The following is a 12,427-nucleotide window of genomic DNA, read 5'->3' on the forward strand; positions in this document are numbered from 1 at the left end:
TTGGTCTGATAGTGCTTGCAGTTACTTGGGAATAGATTTATCTGAAAACTTAAAACTAGTCACTCATCCAGAAAATGTAAGTCAAATCCAGCATCCGAAGCAAGTTTTGAGATTGTTCGTCCCTCGATGCATCATCCATGCAAGTTTGGTTCAGACAGGCCTTATAGTTACTTGGAAATGAGATCTGCTCCAAAAACTTTAATCTGGTTACTCATCCGGAAAATGTAGGTCAGATCCAGCATCCGAAGCAAGTCCAGTAGTGTGAATCCTTAGATGTATCATCCATGCAAGTTTGGTCAATATAGGGTTTATAGTTACTTGGAAATGACATCTGCTCCAAAAACTTTAACCTGGTTACTCATCCGGAAAATATAGGTCAGATCCAGCATCCGAAGCAAGTCCAGAAGTGTGCATCCTTAGATGTATCATTCATCCATGCAAGTTTGGTCAATATAGGGCTTATAGTTACTTGGAAATGAGACCTGCTCCAAAAACTTTAACCTGCTCCAAAAACATTAACCTGGTCATTCTTTAGCTGAAATTGCAGCATCTGAAACCTTAACTGGTACAATGAAACACACTAGAAGCATCCTCCATGCATCTCTGACTAATATGGGCCATAGAAGTACTTGAAAAGAAAACTGCTCCAAAAACCTTAACCTGGGACGCCGACGCCGAGGGTATTACATAAGCTCCTCCAACTTCGTTGAGGTGAGCTAAAAGTAGGTGTCATAAATACAAAATGTGTGCATTTAAAGGTGCCATTAAAGTAACATAAAGGTATTGATAGACAGACCGGCAGTGATTTATTAGAGCACAAGCATTATACAGTTGAACCTCACTCATCCAGACCTTTCTGTTCCCCAGTAAATTGTCTGGATTAATGAAGCATCACGCTATTGAAAGGAATCTTCAATAATTGGTAAATATGAATTCTGTTCCTCACAAATCTAGTGGGGAAAGTGAAGCACTCAGATCATAGACGTCCAGCTTAGCAAGGCTCCACTGTACTGTGTTGCACATATAATCTAATTTTTAAAATGAAGGACAACAGTTGAATTATTTTAGGTCATTTATTAACAATGGAAACCCTTACAATTTCCCTTTCATATTATTCAACTGATTGAATGCACTTTGGCTAACTTTTAAAATACAGCTGTTTATGTTTAAAATTTAAAATAAACATTAAATCAACATTTAATTACATAGAGAATGAATTATATATACCGGTAATCAATACAATAGCATTAATTATTTTGTTATTTATACAGAACACATACATATGTATATGCATATCCTGAGTAAAGTAGGGAACTAGCATACATATATATACATGTAAAACATTCTATTGTTCTATACCCAGTTCATTAATTAGGATGAGATTTTTTAAAACCTAAAACACTAATAATATTAAAAACATGCAAGTACAGTATCTTGGAATTACGATGACATCAATTTCATTAATATACATGAATATGTAAAAATTCTGATGTATAATCCTATGTAAACATAAGTACTGACATAAAGTGACATTTGTGAAACAATTACACACAAAAGAAATTAATCTTAATTCAAAATAAAATGTATGAAGAATTTAATTATGCCAGATATGCTGCAAGCACACAAGTAAATAAAAAAAAATATATGCAGCAAGTACATTTCCTTAACCATGTACCCTTTTTTTGCATCAAACATTCCTGTCAAACAGTGAGGTAAATGCAGTAAAAATCTGTCAGACAGTGAAAGTGATGCTAAATCATGATGAAATATGGGACAGTTCTGAACATTTACCGGTACATTTAATAACTGCAATCAAAGCAGCTTTTACACTATATTATACACATCTGGAAATATTCAAACTTATGATACATTTAATGTTATATTTTATCACAGCAAGTAATCATAAAAAATGTGGCATACAAGACTTTAATTTATGCTTTATTTGAATTTCACACATGGACAATTACCACAAAATAAAGTTAACACAGTTCATCATTTCACCTGCTCAGTCACCTCTAGGACTAGATACAAACACACAACAGCACCAACAACTGACTTTACAATTGCCTGTAGTTATCAATTTCTCTTTGCTCTCGATTCCTGGTTTTAAAGAAGTTCTTGAAATATTCATAGGAAGAGATCATGATGGCACATGCTGGTGCTACTTTCACAACTCTTGGAACCAGACCTGTAAAGTATTAAGTAAAGCAGATTATGCACTGATCTTAAAAGCTTTTCTTTCCAGTGATAAGGTGTGTACACAGGTCAGATTTACACAAACAGACTAGACATACCAGCAAACAAAGCATGCATTCCCTCCCTTTGGTACAGCTGTATAATAAGGCGTAGTGTTGAAGTGATTTCCTGGGAACCTTAAAAACAGTCTCAGGTCAATTTTCTAGATTTATTAACATATTGACAACATTTTAACGACATGTACTAGTAATTTTCCTTTTTAAAATCAGGCAGGTGGCATAGTAAATTCTGTCACCACCTATTCAGACCAAAAAATTTAGCATCTAGCTTAACAAGGTGCATTTAGAATAGTGAGTATTCATGGCTTTTTCCAAGCAATCAGACAATGTTTAATTTTTCCTTTAACAAAAAACATTTTTTAAATGTAAGCATTTTCAGAGTTTATGAAAATTCATTTTAATATTAAATGAAATACCTATACTTAAAACAAAAATAACCAGCTAGTCCTTAAAATCTGGATTGTTTAGAGATCTGTTTTTAAATCGACCATGCATGAACATAATTATAGTTTGTATAAATGTTAATTAAAAGAAAGCTCCAATACAATTTAAATACCTCTAATTCGTCTTTCCCCAATAGAAATTTGGCGATGGGTTTTGATTACATCGAAAGGCAAAGTTAAAATGGCAGCAATCTGATAAGGAAAAAAAGACATTCAGTTTTCATAATACTTTTTTATCAGAACAATAAAAAAAGGCCTATGGGCCACAATGCTCACCTGAGTCATTTTGGCCCTGCTGTTTATCATCAGATTTTCCCCTTGTAATACTTTGATTTCCTTTTGTGGTCCCACCCATGATTTGAACAATTTAGAATCTACACTACCCCAGGAAGCTTCCACATAAGTTTCAGCTTTTCTGGCCCAATGGTTCTTGAGAAGAAGATTTTATAATGTTTGTCTTTTCTTGATTATCTCCCCTTGGAAGGAGTTTGGCCCTTTATTTAACAATTTAATCTCTCCTTCTCCCAAAGATGCTTTGTACCAACTCTGGTCAAAATTGGCCCAGTGGTTCTTGAGAAGAAGTTGAAAATGTGAAAAGTTTGCAGACAGATGGTTGGACAAATGGACGACAGATAACAGGTGATAAGAGCTTTCAGCTCAAGTGAGCTAAAAGGGTGAATACACTGTACTTAAAACCACATGTTATAATCATGCATCAAAGTCACTGTATTAAATAGTATTGTGTTCCTACCCCTCCAGATACTGCTCCACAGCAAAAACTTTCAACAGTAGTCATCTTATGTGATAAAGATTTGCTTAAAATGATTGACTTCATTCCCTCATATCCAAACCAGTAAAAAGCTGAAATATGTAATTAGGAATTGGAATTTCATAGTTGCAAAGATAGGCAAAAACTTTGTATGTATGATGTCTACTAACTTCTTCAAAAGATTCGTAATATTTCGAATTTGCAAAAAGAACAATTGTTATCATAAGTTTTCCAGTAAATTGTTAAATATTGCAAACTACATAGTTTATTTTGTTACAAACATTCTTTTTTACATTTTCTATTTTCTTTTTACCTGAGAATGGGACATCCCTGAGGAGAGTTGGTGTGAGGCCTCTGTACATGGACTTGACCATGCCTCCTTCCCTCACTGTATGCTGTACTGCTGTCAGAACCTGACTGTAATTCAGCTGCTCAGACTGTATCTTTGTCCTGACCATCTCAAGTGGGCTGATAGCAAACACTGCCAATGCTGTAAAAAAAATAACCATGTTAATGTAGAATCTACATGTATAGTATAAAGACCTCTCTCTCTTCCAAATACAGGAAATTTTTTATCAGTATTTACAAAATTGATATGCTCTAGAGTCGCGAAGTAAGGAGTTGATCCCTACGTCGCGGGTTCGAATCCCACTGTGGGATGTGGAGACTGGTCCTTCGGATGAGACAGTATAAACCGAAGTCCCGTGTCGCAGTAGGTGCTGGCACGAAAAAGATCCCTCACTGCTCAATGGCTGGAAGTGCCAAGCATAGGACAAAATTTGCAGCTCTCCACCAGCAAGTGGTGGCGCCTCCATATGAGTGAAAAATTCTCAAGAGGGACGTTAAACAACAAACAAAATTGATGGAACAGAAACACAATCTTGCCAATGAACAAGAGGCCCATGGGCCTTGAATCGCTCTTCTGATAAACTGTACAACCTATCACTTCTATTTGAAGCCTCAAAGTATCCTTTATATTTACATAAACCCTTGAAATTCCAATTCACACTCTGAGAACCCAAGATGATTCTAAGCCAATTAGTACCTGAGAGTTGGTCATGGTGACCTACTTATCACTTGTCATTCTCTGAGGACCCATCAACTAAGTTTGATGATTCTAAGCCAATTAATACCTAAAATATTTTTTAAAATTATAATCATAAAATTTTATAAGTAGGTCAAAGTGACCTACTTTTCAATTGTTTTACTCCAAGGACCCAAGATGCATCAACTGACAAAGTTTGATGATTCTAAGCCAATTAGTACCTGTAATATTTAATTAAAGCCATAAATTTTCAAAAGTAGGTCACCGTGACCTACTTTTCAGTTGCTGTACTCCGAGGACCAAAGATACATCGACTGACAAAGTTTGATGATTCTAGCCAACAAGTACGCAAAATATTTAATTACAGCCCTAAATTTTCAAAAGTAGGTCACAGTGACCTACTTTTCAGTCAACCTACTCCGAAGACCCAAGATGCATCAAATGACAAATTTTGACGTTTGTAAGCCAAATAATTCCTGAAAATATTAAATACAGCCATAAAATTTCAAAAGTAGGTCACGGTGACCTACTTTGCAGTTGTTGTACTCCGAGGATCCAAGACGCATCAACTGTCAAAGTTTAATGATTCTAAGCCAATTAGTACCCGAAATATTTGATTAAAGCCATAAATTTTCAAAAGTAGGTCATGGTGACCTACTTTTCAGTTGTTGTACTCCGAGGACCCATGACACCTACTTTTTAGTCGATCTACTCTGAAGACCAAAGATGCATCAACTGACAAAGTTTGATGATTCTAAGCCAATTAGTACCTGAAATATTAAATTATCGCCATAAATTTCCAAAAGTAGGTCACTGTGACCTACTTTTTAGTCGACCTACTCCGAAGACCCAAGATGCATCAACTGACAAAGTTTGATGATTCTAAGCCAATTAGTACCCGAAATATTTAATTAACGCCATAAATTTTCAAAAGTAGGTCACTGTGACCTACTTTTTAGTCGACCTACTCCGAAGACCCAAGATGCATCAACTGACAAAGTTTGATGATTCTAAGCCAATTAGTATCCGAAATATTTAATTAACGCCATAAATTTTCAAAAGTAGGTCACTGTGACCTACTTTTTAGTCGACCTACTCCGAAGACCCAAGATGCATCAACTGACAAAGTTTGATGATTCTAAGCCAATTAGTACCCGAAATATTTAATTAACGCCATAAATTTTCAAAAGTAGGTCACTGTGACCTACTTTTTAGTCGACCTACTCCGAAGACCCAAGATGCATCAACTGACAAAGTTTGATGATTCTAAGCCAATTAGTACCTGAAATATTTAATTATAGTCATATAAGTTTAAAAGTAGGTCACGGTGACCTACTTTTCAGTTGACCTTTTTTGAGGACCCAAGATGCATCAACTTACAAAGTTTTATGATCATAGGACTTAAAATGTCCAAATTATGCCTCTAAAATGCTTTGAAATCGAATGCCTGCAAAGTTCAAAAAGTAGGTCACTGTGACCTACTTTTTAATAAATATGTTTTATGGCCCCAAGATGCATCATCTTACAAAATTTAATGATTCTAAGCCTTCCCGTATTTAAATTAATGACCTTAATTGTTTTAAAAAAGATTAGCCATAAAATTCAAAAAGTAGGTCAAGGTGACCTACTTTTTAGTTGACGTACTTTGAGGACCCAAGATGCATCAACTGACAAAGTTTGATGATCATAGGTCTTAAATTGTTCAAAATATGCCTCTAAATCATTTTGAAAAAGAATGGCCGCAAAATTTAAAAAGTAGGTCACCGTGACCTACTTTTGAGTCAACATGATATGAGGTCCTTAGATGCACCAACTGACAAGATTTGATGATCCTAGTCCTTATAGTAAGCAAAATATCAACATTTTAATAAAATGTAATTTTTGGTCAACTTTGAAGTGACCTTGAGACCACGCCCTTTGCCCCAGGGTAAATTCCCGTGCAAATTTTAATCTACAACATATCCTCATCCTTTTGTGTAAGTTTGGTGATAATCTGCCCAGTGGTTCTTGAGAAGAAGATTTTTTAGCAACCAGTACTTTTGTTTCTATTTTCCTAATTATCTCCCCTTGTTAAAGGGTCACAACCCCAGTTTTAGTATAAAAGGGAGCCCTTGGGCCAAGGATACCCTGTGACAAATTTGACAATAATTGGCCAAGGGGTTCTTGAGTTATGGCCCATATTCTAAAAAGTTTACGCACACCGCACAAATGGCCATAGCATTAGCTCTTTGAGCCTTTGGCTCAGAAGAGCTAAAAATAGGGCTGTCACAGTTCCAAAATTTTTCGGGTCGGGTCGGTTCTGTAAATTTTCGGTTCGGTTTCGGGTTTTTCAGGTCGGTTATTTACATCTATTTTAAACCTTAATTTCATGAATTTAATTTGAAAAATCTTTATTTGTTACATTAAATTTACATTTAAAACAAGTCTTAACCATGCGAGCGTCTAGACATCGGTGACTTGGCCTACTATTAGCCACAACCTGACCATTCCTGCTCGTTTTGATAATTATATCTAATACTTCCGTGACAAGTGTTTTGTCATGGAATGAAGTAGATTTCAGTTGTGATGTTTATTTATCACTGTTATCGTCATCATTCCTTTGATTTCGACGCCATATTTTGTATTGAACAGACTCTAATATATAAACAGACCCGAACCGAAATCCGGAAAAATGGAACCGGAACCAAACCGAACAACTTGGACCGCGGTTCTCGGTTATTTCAGGTACTCGTGACAGCCCTAATGAAAAACCAGCAAAAATTCCTGTTATTTGACTTTTTATAAGGGTGTTGCTGTGCTATGATTGAGTTGAACTCATTTTGTTTACCTACTTGCTTTAATAAACAGATCTTCAAATGCATGTACATTTAGCTGCAGAGCTGTACATGTACCTCTCTGGTTGAGAAAATGTGGACACACAAACCATAGAGCGTGGATTTGTAAGTATTGTAAAAACCTACGATTTACACTGCCACTTTTTTAAGCACAATTTGGGTATTATTTCTTGTTCGGACTAATGGACACAGGACGCTAAACAAAATGTGATCAGAAAAGCTCACTCATGCTTTAAGCTCAGGTGAGCTAAAAAGCGGCACCATAGATCAAAAGTTTTTACAATGCTTGGATCTCTAGCTTTCTGGTTTGTCTGTCCAAAATTTTCTCAAACAGAGAGGTACAGTTCTGTACACTGAGACAGTGGCTTGAGTCTAGAAAAATTTCACTCTACAGAAAAGTAAGACTATAAACAAGAAAGAAAGCTAACCAAATGAAAAAATATGTTTGAGAATAGTAAAATACAGGTAAGCAGGTATGTGGTACTCACTTCGAGCGCTAGCTCCTGCCATAATGGGTTTCCACCAATCGTTTTCTGCTAGACCTGCCGAATAACCAAATAAATTCCTAAAATGTTCATAACAGGAGAAGTAAACCACTGTGGCAGGTACAGCCATAACTCTGGAAATTAAAACAACAAAATATTAGTCAGATTTTATCTGAGAAATAAGCAAGTCCCTATCTAAATTTAAAGTGATAGCATTTTGAATTTTTCTTAAATTACCAAACTTCAAAAGATAAATCACATAATTATCTTAAAACCATAAGAATCTAGCATGTTCCTCTGTTAAAGTAACTAGCTGAATTTCTTAGCTACATTAATTTTTAACACACATAAATAATTTTCAGAGGTGGTTATTAAGTATATATAAATGTAAAAAAAACTCACAATGTGGGAGGTAGACCACTCCACAGGGATCGAAAGCCCTCATGTCTAGTAATCTGCATCATAGCATCCTACAACATCAATGATGTACTATAATATATAAATACATGTATACCCATATATATGTTTGCAAATGATTTCCCTTATATAACACTATTTCAGCAATGCATATCCATCACTTTCACTTTCTTAATTCTAGATGCAGTTCATCACTTGCCAAACGCATTTACATTTTTTCTGAAAAAAGGACAATAATTTTAACATACTCAAGTAATGACATTTAATTGAGGTCATTGAGGAGGGGAAGGAATCGGCTGTTTGTGTGGCACTATTATGACTGAAGGATGAGCAGACCGGGTAATTTAATATCTAGTCTGATATAATAAAATAAGAATCTCTTTAAAAATCCTTATTACGTATGTGAAATTTGCCTGAATTTTTATGAACCTTTAGTGCACTGATCTAAATCTGTAATAAGTACTTCAACCAACACAAAGTAGGACCTACCACTGTGCCTTTGTAGGGACCAGGCACTTTTCTTTTATACCAATATCCATTATTGCCCCCATTAAGACATGTGCATAAATGATCCATTAACCCATTGCAGTACAAAAAGCATTTCCCTTTCACCAGCGGCACTTTCTGGGACTGCAGACGGATTTTCACCACATCAAATGGCGTCACTGCAAAATTCCTCAACAAATTAACACACAATGTAAAAAAAAAAGTGAAACAGAGATCTACAGATGTACAAAAAATATAAAAAGGACCTTCATGGTACATGTATCAAGTACATTACACAACGCTAGGCTTAAATTTGTTGCTTATCAAAGTTTTATTCAACCTACCCTAATTAAATAGTTCATGCAGTACTTATTCATTTCAATCAAACTGTTTTACTTCTTGTGAAACATTAACTGCACAAAACACTTGATAAATGTATGGATATAATTTTGTTTTCTTTTTGATACTGATGAAAATATCATATCCTTCAAATGAGATTATTATGAAGTATTCTCATATTTCATTCATTGTTGATGTGGAAATATCAAGCATTCTAAACCATTATGGACATCTTACCAAGACAGTAAAGAAAGCAAGCACCACATTGGGACTCTTAAGGAGAAATCTTAACCAGTGATGTAACCAAAAAAGCAGCTGACAAAATACAAGAGTCACCCCCTCTTTGGAATCCTGTCCCACAGTCTTGGAGTCACTCTCAAGTCTCATAAAAAGGAGAAATAAGGTACTGAAACAGGGGTTGAAATATACAGTAGCCCGACGCCCTGGACTAGTCATCTTAAGACTCGGGCTATAGCTAATTTAAATGAATAGTCCGTCGGACTAGCAAAACCGAAAAAAAAATTCTGGTCTGTTTACTTTCACTTTTCTATGTAGACTGGCTTCTTTTGACTAAGAACTAATTTAATTTGTTTCTGTCACCAAAATGTTTGAAACTTTAATTTGTTGTTTTCATTTTGCCTAAATATTGTTGGGCTAGTTAGTTTGAGGTTTGGGCTAGTAATTTTTTACTGATCAGTAACCCCTGGGCTAGTGGGTTTTTCAGGAAAATTTCAACCCGACTGAAAGGATAGAGATGCATAATTTACTACTCAAAGAATACAAGAAAGTGCATGAAACATGCTGAACCATCTAGAATGGGATTCATGGAATCTCCTAAAATCTGGAGAAGTAATGCTGACCACAACTAACTAGATTATCTATGACTTGCAGTCATTGAATCTTCCAAATACCTTACTATTAAATCCTATTTAACATTTAAATACTGTATACAGGGTTATTTTCACCCCATCTTATTTTTGCCCTTTCACACTTGCAAACAATTTTGCCCCGTTTTAAATACACCCAGTTGTTCTGTTTAAGAAATTATACTGTGTTCTTTGAATTCGCCCCATTTAAATTCGCCCACCTGTGAGAAGGGCAAAAGAGGCGAAAATAAGATGGAGACGAAAATTCCCTGTATACAGTAACCAAGGAAATTGCTCCACTTTCAAATATGTATAGCCACTGATGTTCTTCAAAATACAGTTTCTTTCCCAGGACTATCACTGCTTGGAACTTTCTGACAGAGGTAAGTCATTGTAGCTCCTGATTTGGTACAGATATCTTTTAAGCAGGAGCCATGCACCCTGCCAATACCTTGGAGGTTTACTGGTTGGAACAGTAGTCTTTCTGCTGCCATGATAGCTAGCAAAGGAAGCAGAGCAAAGCACCACTTTTTGTTGGTAGATTATTTTCAAAATAAAGAGAATGCCCTCTACATTTATTATCCAAGTAGCCCCTCCCCTCCTTTGCAATTTTGTTCTGTTATTTACCTCATACACAAATACCAGGTAACAATATTAAAGCAAGGAAAAAAATTCATACCCCAAACTAAAATAATTCTTGAGCAAGTGACAAAAAGATTCACACCTATTACTTTTAAGCATAACCTTGATAACCATACTAATTTCTTGATTAAAAAACTTGAAATTAAATTTTGGCAATAATTGCCCTCTCAGTGTGTATTAAATGAATTAAGCTGACAGATTTATAAATTTTTCTTTTAGATACTTGTATAACTAAAGATTTCAGTATTAAATAATAATTTAAGTACATAAACATGATAAAGAAAATATTTATAATTTCAAAGACGTTAAAAAAGTGCCCTCATGAAAACTTGTCGCGGCGTCAAGTGCCCTTTTGATTATTGGATTACCATGCCCTTTTTAGGGTCTGGATTTAACACTAAGTTCATTATTATTATGTCCAAAAACATTTATGCATAGAATATTTAGTTTTTTAAATCATTGGAAGAGAAAATCTCTTGGAACACAATTTTATCCTCCTCACAATGTCACCTGGGTTCTGAGTCAACATACTGCTGATGGACCCCAGACAAATTTTATTACATATTTTATGGGCTGACTGCAGCGATGTCTTTTGGGGCCCGGGGAAATACAAATCTTGATTGTTTTTCCTATCTCTCAACCAATTACATTCACCCTTTTGGTGACTAACAAACCTGTAACACAAGCATTGAGGTGTCAACACTCAACTGCTTACTTTCTGTTTAAGTTTTATATAAACTGATGAAAGTCCTGATCTGACTGGTGCTTTACAATAAGAGAAACAAGCCTGTAGAAAAGCGCATGAAATTTGTCGGCAAGTGTTGACTCTGACGTGAGGATGCGATTTTATAGACTAACACATGATACATTGTATATCTTAAGTTGAAAATATATAAAAGTTTTATGAGATATTCTTCTACAAACTAGTGTTCATTTCAAACTGATATGCAGTGGCCTAGTGGCTTACGCAATCTAGAAATCTTACCAAGAAGTGAGGTGAGGATGGCGCCCGTGCAAGATGAAATCATCTGTTGCACGGCCGTGATATCCTCAAAAGTCCCTCCCGACATCTCTCCGCTGCATATGTTTCTCAGGGAACGCTAAGTACCCATCCTGTTACTAAACATAACGAAACGAATGTATATACACGTGAAACAGAAAAAAAAACCTTCGGACACAGGTCACTGTATTTTTAAAAGGCCGAACCCGATGCGAATTTTTTTTTTTTAAATGAACGCGCTTATGTAAGATAATAACATGCAGCTCCTGATTCTGATGATAGGGATGGGGGTGGAGGCATACAAAATAATTTATTTTACACGAGAAAGATATTTTCACTTACGAAAGCCCACTGAGATCGTTTTCGTGGGTAAAAAAATATTTTTTTAATAAACGTGAAACTTTCGCGAAAAAATATTTTTACCTATGAAAATTAGCTCAATGGGTTCTCATACTAATTCTTGTTAGAGACCCATCCCGTAACAAAGGCGGATTAAGCCGGGGAGGGGGGTATAGTAGGGAAACCATGAAAGTAACTTTGGAACCCCCCCCCCCTTAAGGAAATACGGATTGACGCCTTCTACATATAAGTCAAGTCCGTAGCAATAGTTTCAAAGGGAGGGGCAACTTCCAAAAAAAAAAAATCTGACCAAAAAAACCCCCCAAACTGACCATTATTTGGGGGGGGGGGAGAGGGAACTTCTCAAAATTAACTGACAAGCAAAAAAAAAAAAAGTGAAAAAAGCTAATTTATTGTCCAAATCCTGGAATTGCCTGTGCTCAACCTTACAACATCAAAAAGTGTGTGTGTGTGTGTGGGGGGGGGGGGGGTGACCAGCATCTCAAG

The 12,427-nt window shown here is 35.7% G+C and overlaps 1 protein-coding gene across 1 annotated transcript; it reads right to left on the reverse strand.

Moving 5' to 3' along the window:
• Positions 1-1,059: 1,059 nt before the first annotated feature.
• Positions 1,060-11,781, reverse strand: LOC133190105 (probable mitochondrial glutathione transporter SLC25A40). The gene is made up of 9 exons (XM_061325574.1): positions 11,567-11,781; positions 8,738-8,913; positions 8,234-8,301; positions 7,835-7,965; positions 3,781-3,957; positions 3,450-3,559; positions 2,812-2,890; positions 2,295-2,372; positions 1,060-2,188 (listed from the first exon to the last, which is right to left on the reverse strand). Exons 1-9 carry the CDS (start codon positions 11,649-11,651, stop codon positions 2,058-2,060), a joined length of 1,035 nt encoding a protein of 344 aa, XP_061181558.1. The 5' UTR covers positions 11,652-11,781; the 3' UTR covers positions 1,060-2,057.
• Between the last annotated feature and the right edge of the window lie 646 nt (positions 11,782-12,427).

The sequence above is a fragment of the Saccostrea echinata genome, unplaced genomic scaffold, assembly GCF_033153115.1.
Source record: "Saccostrea echinata isolate AGI-Se365-2 ecotype Australia unplaced genomic scaffold, CSIRO_AGI_Sech_v1 ptg000020l, whole genome shotgun sequence".
Classification (NCBI taxonomy): domain Eukaryota; kingdom Metazoa; phylum Mollusca; class Bivalvia; order Ostreida; family Ostreidae; genus Saccostrea; species Saccostrea echinata.

Excerpts from the sequence above, each read along its gene's own strand:
- LOC133190105 (XM_061325574.1), bottom strand. The coding sequence starts at position 11,651 with ATGTCGGGAGGGACTTTTGAGGATATCACGGCCGTGCAACAGATGATT. Across the intron at positions 3,560-3,780 it reads CAGGGATGTCCCATTCTCAG|CTTTTTACTGGTTTGGATAT; the intron begins GTAAAAAGAAAA and ends TACATATTTCAG. Across the intron at positions 2,373-2,811 it reads TGGGGAAAGACGAATTAGAG|GTTCCCAGGAAATCACTTCA; the intron begins GTATTTAAATTG and ends ACTGTTTTTAAG.